The 16,430-nt window shown below is 37.5% G+C and overlaps 1 protein-coding gene across 5 annotated transcripts; it reads right to left on the reverse strand.

Annotated features, from left to right (window-relative positions):
* Nucleotides 1–9,284: 9,284 nt before the first annotated feature.
* Nucleotides 9,285–15,234, reverse strand: LOC124841732 (putative alpha,alpha-trehalose-phosphate synthase [UDP-forming] 9). Of its 5 annotated transcripts, none has more exons than XM_088106218.1 (5): nucleotides 14,882–15,234; nucleotides 13,840–13,911; nucleotides 10,741–12,784; nucleotides 10,055–10,328; nucleotides 9,285–9,978 (listed from the first exon to the last, which is right to left on the reverse strand). In XM_088106218.1, exons 3-5 carry the CDS (start codon nucleotides 12,723–12,725, stop codon nucleotides 9,640–9,642), a joined length of 2,598 nt encoding a protein of 865 aa, XP_087962344.1. In that variant the 5' UTR covers nucleotides 12,726–12,784; nucleotides 13,840–13,911; nucleotides 14,882–15,234; the 3' UTR covers nucleotides 9,285–9,639. The 5 variants fall into 5 exon arrangements, with proteins under 5 accessions (XP_087962344.1, XP_047174016.2, XP_087962345.1 ...); XM_047318060.2 differs by having other exon boundaries at nucleotides 10,741–12,824; nucleotides 14,882–15,233; XM_088106219.1 differs by lacking the exon at nucleotides 14,882–15,234 and adding an exon at nucleotides 14,675–14,790.
* Between the last annotated feature and the right edge of the window lie 1,196 nt (nucleotides 15,235–16,430).

The following is a 16,430-nucleotide window of genomic DNA, read 5'->3' on the forward strand; positions in this document are numbered from 1 at the left end:
TCTCTCTATGCTGCTTTCACAGTGTTACCTTTTTTCTGTCTCCTTTGAACAAGGCCGGCTGGGTACCTGCAAAGATACTCCGACGCTCAAGTCAACAAGGGTGTTGTCTGAAAATTAAGAATATCTTTCTTCTTAGGGGAAAAACGTACCTTTTTTCTGAGATGTTCTGTGTATTTAAAACAGTAATAGTAAACCGTTACCTGGCAATCCGGTCAGTTACCGAAGCTGACTGCCTCGGAGTTGTAACTGCCAGATTGTGTATTGATACCGAGTCAACTACCTCCGTGATTCATGGTGTTGGTTAGCTAATTATGTGTAGCATGTGTAACTGCTTATTTGTAGCTGCCCTCTATGACATTGCGTCCTGTATGTCGGACATACTGTGTGTCGACATGGCTAGGCGACATGTCGTGTGTCGTGTGACTGTTAATTGTCGCGATGTTGGTTGTCGGGTACTAAGCGGTCGACCATGCTCTGTGATCGACTGTCGTCGGGCTATTGGCGGGCTATTGGTCGACCTTTGGGGGATTGGGTGTCCCATAGTACAGTGATCGACTGTTGTCGGGCTATTGGTGATCGACTGTTGTCGGGCTGTTGATTGACCTGTGGGGAATTAAGTATCCTACAGTACATGCCCCCCAAGTCCGAGTAAATAGGGGACCGAGTTACGAAGGGCTTTTGAGTATTGTTGGAAGAATCGAGGTGACGTGGAGGAAACGAGGAGACGTGGAAGGAACGAGGAGATGTGGATGACAGCTGTGCGCGGCGTTACGAATTTTAGGGTTTTCCCGCTCCTTTAGAGAAAGGAGGGGACGCTAGCTAGGAGCCGTTAGATTAAAAATAATCCTACGGCATCTGATAATTAAACGGTTTGGCTTCTTCAACACGACTCAAAAGAGGGTTATTCACTTTGGCAGAAGAGCAAATACTGAGAGTGTATACTGCGAAAGAGATTGTTTCTTCGTCAATTTCGTTGCCTTCACTACTACGAGAAACAACCAGGTAACCCTAGAATCTCTTTTGTCTTAGTGTGCTTACTATTGATAATGGAAAGAGAGGGTCAGGATACTGGTGGCGATATGCCGGGGCCGTCATCTACGGCGGGATACCCTGAGGTTACCACCATACCTCATGGGGAAGAGGCCTTTATATACGGAAATGTGTGCGGTGAGGACCCCGGGGGTCGTGCAATATCTCTGATTAGCGGAGATGAGTACGCGTGGGCTGCGCGTGAGGTGAAAGAGCTTAGGAGTCAATTTAGGAGTAAGGCTATATTAACAAACTGGATTGAGGATAGTTGCCTGTTAAGAACCCTAGAGTATCAAACATGTATAAAGTTGAAAGCTTGTCGAGATGACGAAAGGGTATGCTATGGTAGGGAAAATGCCTCTGATGATTTCTTCTATTGTTATGCTGCCTTGTTTTACGATTTGTATGTGAGGTTGCCGTTTACCACATTCCAAATGGATGTTCTGCGTACCCTAAATGTTGCACCGAGTCAATTGCATCCTAATAGCTGGGGGTATATGCAGGCTTTTGCCGTAGTATGTCGGGCGTTAGACATTAGGCCCACTGTAAGTTTGTTTTTGTATTTCTTTAGGTGTCGACCGTTGGCCACGAAAGGGTGGGTATCACTAATTTCTGACCCGGGTAATGCACTCCTAGAGCTGTACTTGCAATCCTATAGGGGTTTTAAGGAAAAGTTTTTCAAGGTGTCGATCAACGATGTGGGTCGACAATTCTTTTTCGATGGTGAGGGGAATCCCAGGTTTCCTTTATACTGGACCCAAGATCCTCTAAGATTTACATCGTGGTCAGAAGATAAGATGACGATCGAAGAGTTGGAGGCTTTGAGTGTGTTGACCTCGTTGCCACGCCCCTTCTCTTCTCGTCAGATTATTGAATGTCTCGAGTTCGATGACGCGGGGGCGAGGGTGTTTGGTATGTGTCTTTGCTTTTTACTTTTGAAAATCGCTATGTTGTTGCTGACCATTTTGTATGTGTTTCGGTGTTTGCAGAGATAATGGGGAGGAAAGGAAGTGGTCGCAACTGGTTTCAAACCATTGACGACGAGAGGGATGAAAGCGCCGGTCCGGGGTCGTCTGTTGGGCAACAACGCCCCCAGGTGCCACCAGTTGGGGTACCTGCAGTTGTAGTGGCGTCAGCTGAGGAAACAACGCAAGCTGAGGTGTCCCTCGTGCGCAAAAGGAAGGCCAAGGCAGCCGACAATAAACGCGAGGCGTCAAAGAAAGGTAAGGAGGTGGAGGTGGGTGAGGACACTGAACGGCCCCTTCCGCTGGGAATATGGGATCGTGCCTTCATACCAGGCCATAGGGTGGACCTCAATCTGGATGCTTCGGAAAAGAAGGTGCTCGAGAATATGAGCGAGCAACAAATTGCTGATGGCTTGCTAGAGATGAATACGCGAGCGCAAGCGTTGGCTTGGCATTTGGCGTATGCTTCGGATAGGGGTCAGATGCGGTCCGAGTTGGAAAAGGTGCGCGCCCAACTGAAAGAACTAGGCGAGGTCCATGCTGGCTGTGAGGTTAGGCAGAAGCGTATGGAAGAACGTTTGAAGGAGGGCGAGATACGTTTGAAGGAAGCTGATGTGGCCTTCCAACAAGAACGCGAGCAGATGGCGCGGGACCTGGAGCAAGCAAAGAATTCCATGCTGGTAGTGGCTCGAGAGAGGAACGCGCTGAAGGTAGAGGCCTTTGGACATAAGGAGTTGATTGAGGAGCTGAAAGATGCGATTATGGATGAACATAGGAAGGGCTTCAGGAAAGCCTTGAGGCAAGTTGGGCACTTGCTTCAAGTATCTACCAAAGGAGTTGAATTTGACGTCCGTAAGGACGTGCATGAAGGCCACCTGAAGCCTTTGAAAGAAATACCAGAGGATGCTGTCCTGGAGGGGGAAGAGGATGAAGAGGTGGCCATCAACAACGAGCCCGAAGGGGCGATGGAAGTAGACGAGCCCGCCAAGGAGAATGCTGAGGCTGTTGAAGGCGACTCGTCTAAGATTGTAATAGATTAGGATGTAGGGAAGGTCTGTAGATACATACTTACTTGAATATTTGGTTGACGACTGTGAATGCTAAACTTTGATAATTTTATGAATGCTCGACTTGTATGTTTGGTGACTTTACGGTTTGCTTTTTAACTTAGCTGATTCTGCAATGTATCTGCTGTAGTGATCGCTAAGTGTGAGTGTCGGGTGTGTTGATAGCATGTCGTGTGACAGTTGAGACTGATGGTTGAGTGGAGAAAATACTGAGTGTTCGAGGATGAACATCGACTAATGGGAATGTGTTCCACGTGTGTGGGATGTTCAAGGGCGAACATCGATTAATGGGAGTGTATTCCACATATGTTGGATGTTCAAGGGCGAACATCGAGTAATGGGAGTGTATTCCACGTGTGTTGGATGTTCAAGGGCGAACATCGATTAATGGGAGTGTATTCCACATGTGTTGGATGTTCAAGGGCGAACATCGATTAATGGGTCTGCTCTTAAATCCTTTATAGGTGGAAGTATCCTGTACGACAGCCTTGGGACTCGACATCATGACATTGATAAATGAATCGAGACAATAAACATGATGAAATGTAATCTTTATTTGATAACTGAACTTGATAAAGTTGTGAAAAGAAATGAATAATAAACGGATATTAGCTAAAATAATATTTAAGATGAGTGGCGTTCCAGGTATTGGGGACTGGTTGTCCATCAAGCTGTTGGAGGCGATATGCACCGTTCGACATGTCTTCTGTAACCCGAAAGGGTCCTTCCCAGTTAGCTGCAAGCTTGCCATGGGCTCGATTCTTCCGAGCCTCTCCCCGCTTTCGCCATACCAGATCGCCGTTTTTGAAGGCTCTGGGTTTGACTTTCGTGTTGTATCTTCGAGATAGTATGCGTTTCTGGGCCTCTGCGCGGATGGTGGCAACCTCTCGACGTTCAGGAAGTACGTCGAGGTTTGTCCGTAATTGCTCTTCATTAAGTGACATATCAGTGATTTGTCGTCTTAATGAGGGTTCGCCTATCTCGACCGGGAGCATGGCATCGGTGCCGTATGTTAAGTTGAATGGCGTGTCACCTGTAGATCCGTGGGGCGTGCATCTGTATGCCCACAGGACCTCTGGCAACTCCTCTACCCATAAACTTTTGGCTTCGCCGAGTCGCTTTTTTAATTCTGTCAGGATGGCTTTATTCGCGGCCTCGGCTTGGCCGTTTGTTTGAGGGTGTTCGACTGATGACGTGACATGCTTAATGCCCAAACTGCTGAGAAAATCCTCTAACTTGCGTTCAATAAATTGGCGACCGTTGTCGGTAATGATCTTTTTAGGGAGACCGAACCGACAGATCAGGCGCCAAATGAATTTCTGCACTCGTTGCGCACTGATGATGGATAAGGGCTCCGCCTCGATCCATTTTGTGAAGTAGTCGACCGCCACGAGGAGAAATTTGTTTTGTGCTTTGGCGACTGGCAGTGGTCCCACTATGTCGAGACCCCACTGGGCGAATGGCCAAGGAGAGACAATATTGTGCAAGTCTTCGGGAGGTGCACGGATATCGTGGCCATGTGCTTGACAGGAGATGCATTTCTTGACGAATGTCTCACAGTCGTGGTCGAGAGTGGGCCAGTAATATCCAGCACGGAGAACACGGCCTCTCAGGGTCCGCTTGCCAGAGTGAAATCCACATATCCCGGTGTGTAGTTCACGTATCACATAGTCTGCCTCCTCCGCGGATATACACTTCAATAGAGGATAGCTAAAACCACGACGATATAGGTCGTCGCCTATACATACAAAACGCGCGATTCTCTTGGAGTCGGCTGCCGTAATTTTACCTCCTTTGTCCTGCTGCTCCATAAGATCTTTGACTTTCTGTCGCCAGTCGGTTACGGGCGCCGACACATCGGTGGCGAAAGTTTCTACCCCAGGATGGTCGAGGGTCATTCTAATAACAGATGATAGCTGTGCTCGCTCCTTAGAATGAGTTAACTTAGACAATAGATCAGCCCTTGCGTTTTGTTCCCTGGGTACATGGATGATATTAACTGTGACGAAACCCTGTAGTAAGGTTTGAACCTTGTGGAAGTATCGCAGCAGTTGGTTATCCTTGACTTGATAGGTGCCGTTGACGTGGCTGACTACTAACTTTGAGTCCATCCGACACTCTAAATGATCGACTGAGAATTCTCGGGCTAAAGATAAGCCTGCAACCAAGGCTTCGTATTCGGCTTGGTTGTTGCTGGCAGGGAATTTAAATATGATGGCTTGCTCTACGACCACACCGTCCGGGCCTTCTAGAACGATCCCGGCTCCACCTCCCCTCTTGTCGGAGGAACCATCGACACTGAGTAGCCATGTGGTAGGGGAGTCGGCCGGTGTAGATGTGAGGTCAGCTGCGAAATCTGCCAGATGCTGACCCTTGATGGATCCGCGTGGCTCGTAACGGAGTCCGAATTCGGATAGTTCCACGGACCAGGCAACCATTCTCCCTGCCAAATCTGGCTTGCGGAGGATCTTGGCTATGGGATGATCCGTACGGACTACCACCTGATGGCTCTGGAGGTACGGGCGAAGTCGTCGAGAGGCGTTGAGAAGGGCCAAGGCGAGCTTCTCGATTCGAGAATATCGTTCCTCCGCCCCCTGCAGTGTACGGCTGATGAAGTAGATCAACTTGAAGGAGGGTGCTCACGTGAAAGGAATGAGTTTCACAATGTCCATGTGTCTCACGTGAAAGGAACACGATTGATTAATAGGAGTAAATTCCTACCCACTGTACATAATAAAATTTAATATATATATATATATATATATATATATATATATATATATATATATATATATATATAAATTTAGGTAAAACTATTTATAAATTTAAAAATGCTAATTAATTAACTATTTATTAAAGTACATAATGAGTTATTTACATGCTAGTTTTTCATTGTATCTCATTAAAAAAAACTGTAAAACATACTTATATATTTATATAAGTTATTTGTGAAATGAATTAAAACTTTTAGGTTTGACACATCCTTATCTCAAGCTAATAGATAATTTTAACTTAATTTCAAAATGCAAAAAATAAAATATATTTTTAAAATTTAAATCACATGAAGCTAAATTAATTTTAAACTTTATAAATTTTAATAAAATGATATTACTTTTATTTTATTTTTAAATTATAACAATTATTTTAGAAACTAGTCAACTAAAAATGTCATGTGTATCATTATTATCTTTTTAGTTTATTGGAAGTTAATTATCTAGTTTGACCTATTTGATCACCACTATTTATCTTAAGTTGCATTAATTTTTGAAATATAAAAAATGTATTTGAGCAATTTCAACTAAAGAAACTAAATCAAACATTTGATACCTTCAAGCATAGGACCAGACATTGAAATTATAAAAAAACATTCAAATGACTGAAAACTTCTAAAATTCCCTTATAAAAGCTCCAAAAACAAACTTTTTTTATATGTAAAATATTCTTTTTATAAAATAAATCATTATAAGCTTATTTTATCTGTGGAAGAAGTTATTCTACAAACTCAAATCTTAAATTATTTCTGGACATGTTAACTTATCAAAAGAAAAGTGTGTAATTTTAGCTTTATAAACCATTTAACATCCATTGTTTTTCCTTAAATTATTATTGTTATCTTAAAAATGCTTTGATCATTGCTTAAAAATAGAAAAATTAATTCATAAATATTTCATTGATTATCACAAAAATAGTATAAAGAATGAGACCATGATATTTTCATTAGTATAAAATGTATTATGACAAATATCTTCACTTTCCTTACTTAAATAATAATTTGAATAAAATGTCTCATTAAAAAATTTAATTATTTTCCCAAGAAAATTAATTATTGACAAAATAAAAAATACTTTTATCTGATTAGATACTAAGAATATATATAGATATATATAGAATTTTTCAAATCCGGATTCTTTACTAGAAAGAAAACTTTTATGACAAGTTAATGTAAATTTATCTTATAAACTTGTGAGAACCCTCAAAAGTTGAGTTTTTTTTTAAGGTTTAATTGCTTCCTTTGTCCCCAGTTTGGTTGAATTGTGTCAAATTCATCCTCATTTTTAAAAAAGTTTCATTGTCGTCCTCACGTGGTGTAAAAGTTTCATTGTCGTCCTCACGTGGTGTAAAAGTGTCAATTGAATCCAAACATAGAAAAAATTTGTGTCAAAGTAGTCATTTTTCCTATATCTCTGTGTCTTCCTTTCATACAATCAAGTACAGATATTCATTTTACCTTATCCAATTTAAGGCTTTTCATAGCTCCAGAGAAGTGACATATGAAAGGAAGACACAGATATATAGGAAAAATGACTACTTTGACACAAATTTTTTCTATGTTTGGATTCAATTGACACTTTTATACCACGTGAGGACGACAATGAAACTTTTTTAAAAATGAGGATGAATTTGACACAATTCAACCAAACTGGGGACAAAGGAAGCAATTAAACCTTTTTTTAACCTAAGGAAGAAAGATTTGTAGACTTTCTGTTAAGAAAACCCAACACTCGCACAGTATCATTTTCTTTTCCAAAGAGCATTTCTTTTCTAGAAACAACTTTTTTATTTTCTTTTTGGTATTTTCTTCATATCTTGTTCATTTTCTCATAAAAGTTTTGCATTGGAATTACTGTAGAGAGCTCTGTATATATCTTACCTATCACAATCAATAATAGAGTAAGTCTTTTTGTTTCTAAGAATTCAATTTATGTTTTTCTTTTCTCTTAGCATGTGATTCATCTATGCTTCCATGAACTCCATGCATGGAGTCTAGGTAAGGAAGAGAGAAGGATGTTTATAATTGATTTTAGAGTCATGGATTCTATTTTTTTAAGCTATAAGTGAACATACTTTGTTATGATAGAAGGGATCATTATTGGAATTGTAACACCAAATATTTTAATATTTTATATGAAAAGGTAAAGCTTTTCTAGAATGAAAATAAGTGTATAAATCTAAATATTGAGTTTAATATTATATTTTGATTAGATGTTTATGAATAAGATAATGATTGGATCATTAAATGTTATATTTTTAGTTAGTTAAGATATTAAGTTATTAACGATTTAATGAGGATTATTCTTAGTATCAATAAATTTTGGACTTAAATAAGGTTTGAACGTCGTTTATAATATCAATTATAATATTATATGAGCAAATATAAACGAATATGAGATTTAGAGAATAATATTATGAAGAAATAACCCTGATACTTGAAGAACTGACAAATATAAATTCTATAAATTACATAATTGAAATCAGATAATAGAAAAATCAACCCAGTTGCATGGAATTCAAGAAGAAATTGGTACAAGGAGATTACAGATTCATGAGGTATCTTTGTACTCACAAGAGCCTATAAAGCAATCCTAGCCTCGTACAGCAGATTCAAGTCTCCCCTGGTTACTTTGCACTCAAGGGCTCTCCTTGCTAAACATGTTCAAACTTTGTTCATTATATAAGGAAAGAAAAAGAAAACTAACTAGATCCTAATGCACTTCCCTTTCCAATGAGCCAATGTTCTTCAATTGGGTCTCTGTTTGGTCACAAATTGGCTCTCTTCAAAGGTTGCAGGCTTTTGAGGCATCTTCACCTTTAGTCCATGTTTCAGGTCGCTCTGGTTCAACCACTAACCACCTCTGATGCAATTATAGGTCAGCCCAGCTACAGTCCATGAATTTAGGGAGAAAAAAATTAATTTTTCGTTACCTGCACCTCTCCACAAGCTAGGTCAAACCTTGTTTTCATTTTCACCTAAACCCTTTTAATCCGTCCTTCTAATATTTCTCTTTCTCTTTTATTTTCTTCCTTATTTCATTTTCACATAAATTAGTGAATCCTAGTTTTAAAAACATTCTCCAAATTTCAATGCAATGCATGTTTAAAAAGAAGTTTTGTGAAAAATTTTAATATAAATCTAAGTACACAAGAGAAATAAAAGAAAAATATTATATATAAATAAAAATCTATTAACTCATTATTTTAAAATTTTAAGTTAAAACGATCGCGGTTAATCTCTTTACGTAATTCCATTCAGATTAGGACTATGATATGTTAATAACTTTTTTTTAACAATTTTTTGACAATAGACTATATATCACTATTTTATTGATCCATCTATTTAAAACAGACCAATCACAAAGTACCACACTAGCAGTTGTAAAAAAATTGTCAATAAAAATTGTTAAAAAAACGTTTTCCTTAGTATTATATATCTCCAATTAACCTATGAAATTCCAAAAAATACTAAAGTGACATTAATGTATAAAAGAACCCATCAAATATACAACCAATGAATTCCTGGGAAGAATGCCTAGATTCTGTATCTATCAACATATTCAGTATCCTTTCAGAGCTACAGATACACCCATTTGTCCCCACCTACCAATCAAAAAAACCAATCACTCTATCCCGTGTTCATTTTTTGAGACCTAAAGCTGCTACCAACATTTTCTATAATCAAAAGTCAGATTCAAAGTTTTTTCCCCTTAAACCCTGCTTTTGTACATCATACCAAAAACAACCAATCAAAACTGTTTCCTTTTCCTATGCTGGAGTCTACACAGCTAAAGTGTACCTTTACTTTATAGGATATTCTCAAAACATACTTCTCTTTTCTCAAAAGGGGTTTCTGTAGAATATCTTGATTTAGGCACTGAAGCAGCACCAAGACCCTCAAGTAATGACATCACATCCATGGTGTCATCTAGGTAGTATCTAGCTTTGCTTGGTTTTTGTCCAACAGTGCATGCAAAGATTTCTGGTGCTGAGGAGGAGGTAGCACTGTAAGATCTGGTTAAAATGCTCTCAAACATATCCTCATCAGACCTATCATCACCAATGCACAGTACAAAATCTGGCAATTTACCCTTTTTTGTTAGGGTAGAAAGAACTTCCTGTGCAACTAACCCTTTTGTAATGCCCTGTAATGCATTGATTAGCCAATATTAGATTTTGAGAAAAATAATAACTTGAGATGAGAAGTGATAAGTAGAGCACCTGAGGTTTGACTTCTATAATATGTTGTCCTTTTTTTACAGCAACAGGTTCATTTGCAAGTACATTTTCAAGGTGATCCAACAGCTCCATGGCTTGCCATGATCCAAAATCAGGATCTGCATCACTGTAATGCCATACCAAGGCACTCTCTTTGGTCTCTACAGAGGATCCATCTGTGGCTTCCATATAAGATTTCATCACAGGTTCCGCAATCCTTTTCCATGCAAAATCTGTATCTGCATGACTCATTTGCCAACTAGCATGCTTACCCCACCTGAAGTAAAGATCAAACAAGAATAACATCACCTTAAAGAACTTGACAGTGACATGATAACCACTTTGCCATAAGAAGCAGAAACACCCATATATATATATATGAACATTACTACAAGGAGAATTCAAATTTACTCTCTACAGAAAAGATCAAACATAAGTACCATCTATTCTAACCAGACAAACTCATGAAAAGCTAAAACACCTACATAAAGATGTACTAAAAGGTGAGTTCAAATTTTGACAGTACATAACATTATAAGCAAATGCTGTAGGCCCTGGATAAAAGCCACTTTCATTTTCACTTTTTTTCTGTTTTTCCTTTAAGGGGTATCTTCAGGTACTGTTGAAGTCATTTCAGGGAAGTCATTATGATTAATAGTTGAATATGACATAAACTATAAACCACTTACCTTATAAAATAACCATGCTCAGCTGCTATACCAAGATTCTCGCACTGATCAAACCATTCACTCAATGAAGTTTTTCCCCTGCCACTAACAATAAACACAGTATTGTTAACATCGCTGCAAAGATTATTTAGCACGGATATGACTTCAGGACTGGGGGCTTTCACGATGGATGCTTGAGGTACAACTGTGCCATCATAATCCAAAAAGATTGCCCTGCAACTGCTCCTTTTATATGCAGGGACAATGTGATCTATGGATAGCCTCCTGAAACTAGGAGACAGAGACAAAATTCTGAAGTTGAGACCAAAGCCAATGCCCCAGCAACGGTTCCTATAGTGATCCTTGCATGAAAACAGTAGATCTTGCTCAAAGCTTCGAGCCCAGTAGGCCACATCATGTGAACTAACGTATCTGTAGTGCTTCTCATGTCGAAGTTGCTTCTCTCCATCGGGCATTGTGATTGCCAAATTTAGTGCTTCGGCTACTGCATCAATATCCCATGGGTTTACCCTTATTGCTCCACTAAGAGATGGTGAGCAACCTATAAACTCAGAAACAACAAGTGCACTTGCACGCGGGGAGTCAGAAGCAATTTCTAAGGCCTCATCCACTTTAGAACTTCCCTGCCTACAAACAGTGTACTTGTATGGAACCAAATTCAAACCATCCCGAACTGCATTCACAATGCAACATTCTGCCAAAGCATAATAGGCTGCCTTCTCATAGAAAGGAACATGGCGGTCAATGATGATGATAGGTTCATAACTTTCCGAACCAAACCTTTCGTTTATCTTTTTGGCAGTAATGTAAGCCTCCTCCTTTGCATTCTCAACATCTTTGTCAGCACTATTTGGGGGGTTTAAAATTTGGATCAGTGTTATTTCACCTTGCATTTCTGGATATTGTTGCAGGAGTTGTTCTATGGCCAAGAATTTTAAACTGACACCTTTGAATATGTCCATATCATCAACACCAAGAATAAGTTTTTTTCCCTTAAATTGTTGGTGGATTTCTCTGACTTTGTCAGAAGAGGAAGGATGCTCTAAGGCAGATTGAAGTCGACCCATGTGAATCCCAGCAGGCAAAATTTTAATGAATACTGTGCGACCAGAGTATTCAAGCCCAATGTAACCCCTCTTGGATTCATGTTCCAAGCCTAGCATTCGCCTACAGCAGGAGAGAAAATGGCGAGCATAATCAAAGGTGTGAAAACCAACTAAATCTGCATTAAGCAGTGCTTTCAAAATTTCACCTCTGACAGGCAGAGTTTTATAAATTTCTGATGAAGGAAATGGACTGTGGAGGAAAAAACCAAGCTTGACTCGACTACAACGCTTTCGCAGAAAAGTGGGAAGTACCATGAGATGATAATCATGAACCCATACATAATCATCTTCTGGATTAAGGACCTCCATGACTTTATCTGCAAATATCTTGTTAGCAGAAACATAAGCCTGCCACTGTGACCTGTCAAAGCGGCGATTGCCTGGATACATGGGCAACATGTAATGGAATAGAGGCCACAAATGTTGCTTGCAGAATCCATCATGGAATTGTTTGTAGAGTTCTGGAGGAATAAAAGTAGGCAAGCAGTTGAATTCCTCCATCAACTGAAGGGAAACTTTATCTTGCTCACTTGCATCAACATCAACCTTCAGAGATCCCACATACACCACATCAGCATCAGGAGAAAGACCATCTTTTAACTGCCAAAAAATTGAATCCTCATCATAACTGAAGCACCATCTGCCAGATACCTTATCCCTTTTCCCATTGACTGGAAGAGAATTTGATACTATAATTATCTTGCGACGGTGTTCAGATGAATTAACACCTGAATCATCATCATTACTTTGTTTGCCATCTCCATGAGAAACGATTACTGGATCAGTCATAACTCGCGGAAGAGATCTGGGAGTTTGAGGGAAATTTAGCATATCCCCTGATACCAGGTCTAGCAAATTTAAGCATGACCTTGCCACCATCTTTACTTCAAAGTATTTAAAGATATAAACTAGTGTGATTTAGAAACGGGTATCTACACCTGAAAAGATCTTGAAATCAATCCACAGAAATGCAGTTACCTGGTAGAAAAGAAGCAATTATTATCTACTCACAATGCAGTAGGATAGGACATAAATACATTACACACTCATACTCCACAAGTTCAGTGCTTCAGTAATTTTCAGTATCTCACTGCTTTCAGTACATGTGTTTGCTCCATGGATTGATTTGAAAGTGTGGAACAAATTTATGTTATTTAGACATGAGACAAACACTTGCAAAGTTATAATTACTATGGTTGAATCATTGATTGTTGAAATTAGAAGTCCAACAAGTGGCAGAATCATTAAATCTTACCAACATATAAGCAGCATGTTAGACACAGCAATTCAGTTACAAATTCTTCAAGCATTATTCAGTAATTAGCAACCATTTAATTTAGCAGAAGAAATCTGTACATTACATAAGAAATAGAAACATGAACTTAATTTTCAGTTACTAAATACAATAATCAAGATGACTATGATCTAAAGCTAAAGAATATGAAAAGTAGAAAACTGAGTCTTAGATAACTTTGATCACCAGATTTTCAGTATGTTCTATGCTACTTTTAGAAAAAAAAAAGCTCTTTTTCGCCTTGGTAATAAGGAAACTTCCTGGAAGGCTAACTTTTACATGTTTTTCACACACATTCTACAGTTTCAACACGAGGCAGAAACCAAATACACGCTTTATGTATCTATACTATGATTTTAGCTTTGTGTAGGAAGTCCAAAGGAAATAACAGTACATCTCTGGCCCACCAAAAGACCACTATATCTTCTAAGGGATATATTCTGGAGTGAAAAATTAAGATCATGACCTTTTCAATTGCAAACATTTTGTTAAATCTTCCAATCTTCAAAATAAAATCAATTGAATTCTCTGTTTCAGAAAAAAAAAAAAAGACAAAAACCATAGATAAAAAAAAGTGGGTTTAGTGGGTCCAGTCCAACAGTAGACTTTCAGCAGATTCAGCCAAAAATCCATAGTCATCAGAGCAAAACAAAAAGCTACAAAAGATTAAATTGCATATAACATAAACCACACATTTACCTTAATTTATCTCAGACTCAGGCGATTAATCTCATGAAGGTCTCTTCGAATCCGAACTTTGATCACCCAAATCTACAGAAGCACATTTTAATCAGAAACACAGAACAAAAAACCTAAAAACAAGAGATTACTCACAATACAAAAATATATAAAAAAACTTTCGTAAGTATATCGAGATTGGATTTTCACTCAAGAACATGCTTCTCAATCTTACCTTGTCTCTCATACGAAGCCTGTGGACTAGAAGGCATTTAACTCTAGGACGGCTAGGTACAACACTGCTAAGCAGGTGTCAATTTCTTCACTTCCATTCAAATATATATCAATTAAACTCGGGAAAAACCCTCAATCTCTTCTCTCAATTAGGAAAGGAAATAAATTCACCCAATTGCTCTAAAATGGAAATAAAAGTGTCTCACTACCAAACAAATCAGAACAGGAAAAAACATCTGCATAAGAACTGAAATTAATAAAAGAAACAGGAAAAAAAAATGCTGAATTAATGCAATGGTGAAGGGATAAAGGATGAAGGATGGAAACTTCCCCCCGCAAACCATACAAGGGAAGTTGAAGCAGGGTCCGATAATAGTTAATGAGGATAAGCTAAATTGTTAAGCAGGCTTATAAAAGATTTATTTTACAATTTAACGTAATGCAGTACAATTTATTTTGTGTTATTACAACATTTAAAAACATCAAGCTAAGAAACAAATGGCAGCATTTTTTTTCATTCATACATATTTGTTGCAGAGCAAAATACCTTTCACCAATCAATCAGCTCCACCCCATGCAAATAACAACAGAATCAAGAACACGGGACAGAACATGCATTTACCTTAATAGCATCAAACTGATCCAAGCAAGACAAGGATAACACACAGAAAACAGAGAGAGAAGAAGAAAAACAAAGCAGGTTTCACAAAGTAATGTCCGCGCAATCTCCTGAGGAAGCTAATGAAATGGAAACAAAGGGTCTTATCCTGGAGAAGATAATTCAAAGGAAAAGAGAACAAGTCAATGAAATCTGAAATAGTCATTTTACCTTCTTCTTCGCTATCTCAACAACCAGCAAGACCTTTGGATATGTACTGAAATAACTGGAGCAGAATATACAGGTGTGAAATTGAATTGTGAAAGGAAGTTGCAAAGAATGAAAAGAATTGTTGTCAGTGAAAAGATTGTTTCTTTCCAGTTTCTAGATAAATATGAAATATGGGATAAGTGTGTTAGGTTCGAAGCTGGTGAGATTTTGTAGGAGTTTTACGGATTCTAACATCTAAACCGACCCCAAAAGAAAATATAATTAATAATGAAAATAGGTGTTAATTAGGATATGGTTTTGATTAAAATTGAAAAAAAAAAATGTTGGGAATTTTGTATGCCAAGTTCCCTTTGGTTCGGGTGCCTCTATTTTGTCAACTTGGAAAGTGTTTGTTCAACAAAGGACGCTGTCGGAAAGAAACAACGATTAGAAAGTCAGAAAATAGAAGCAAAATAGTTGGACACAGATTTTAATTTATTATTATTATTATTATTATTATTATGGAGCCAGAAAGAAACGCCACAGTTGATATATTTCAATCTAGGTGGTCTTAAGCTGGCACTGTCATCCAGTTCCTCTCATTTTCTTTCTTCCCAAACTGCCCTTGCATTAAATTCTTATGCAAGCTGTTAATTTTTCATTATTTCAAACTTTTAATAAATTTATTATGTGTACTCTTTAGATATTTTGTACATTAAATTATTATATAAATATTTATACCAAAAATATTCTATTGTAATGATGTCTTTTTAATTTAATTGATTGGGTGCATCAATAGGGTTTACTGTTATTGTAATTGTTGCCTCTGAATATTTAAGTTGTAACCATTAGTAGATAATTATCGGATTATGATTATGTGATTTAATGTATTCGTATATAAAATTAAGTAAGTAATTATTTGAATTTAATTTTTTTATTCTTATTTATAACTTCAAATTGATTAATTTAAAGTATAATGTTAGATTCTATTGTTCTTTTCAAACAAATAGTTTAATTTTAGAGAGTTCTTATTGTGTTTGATTATATTGTAAAAAGTATTTTATTAAATAAGAGTTTTTTTTTATCTCACTGGAAGATGATATAAAACATTTTTTACTTTTCTCATTTGAAACTGTCTTCTACCCTGTTTTTGGGTATTGCATTCAATATAACAAGATAATTTTGTCTTTCTCATTGAAAATATTTTTTATATTTTTATTTTTTCTTATGTAATCTATTTTTCAAACACACTTACCTAATCACAATTTTATAATTAAAATGAAATAAGTGTAGATAAGAAAAGAAGTGAAATATATTTTCTTTTTAATAATTTTATATTTTATTTCTTATTTTAATCTATTTTAAATCAGTTATTATTATTATAACAGTTAAATATATAAATATTAATAAAATATTTACAACCTAATCTATTATGTTTTTGGGGGCAATAGATTAGGATGAAAATATACTTAATTATATTAACCATTTCGTAAATATTCACTTTTAAGGGGAAAGTCTTATATATTTTCCTTTGTCAGAATTACTATTTTTATTAAATTAATAGAGACTA

This window comes from Vigna umbellata, chromosome 2, assembly GCF_029865625.1.
Source record: "Vigna umbellata cultivar VRB3 chromosome 2, Vumbellata_1.0, whole genome shotgun sequence".
Taxonomy (NCBI): domain Eukaryota; kingdom Viridiplantae; phylum Streptophyta; class Magnoliopsida; order Fabales; family Fabaceae; genus Vigna; species Vigna umbellata.

Excerpts from the sequence above, each read along its gene's own strand:
- LOC124841732 (XM_088106218.1), bottom strand. The coding sequence starts at position 12,725 with ATGGTGGCAAGGTCATGCTTAAATTTGCTAGACCTGGTATCAGGGGAT. Across the intron at positions 10,329-10,740 it reads GAGCATGGTTATTTTATAAG|GTGGGGTAAGCATGCTAGTT; the intron begins GTAAGTGGTTTA and ends TCTTTACTTCAG. Across the intron at positions 9,979-10,054 it reads TTATAGAAGTCAAACCTCAG|GGCATTACAAAAGGGTTAGT; the intron begins GTGCTCTACTTA and ends AATGCATTACAG.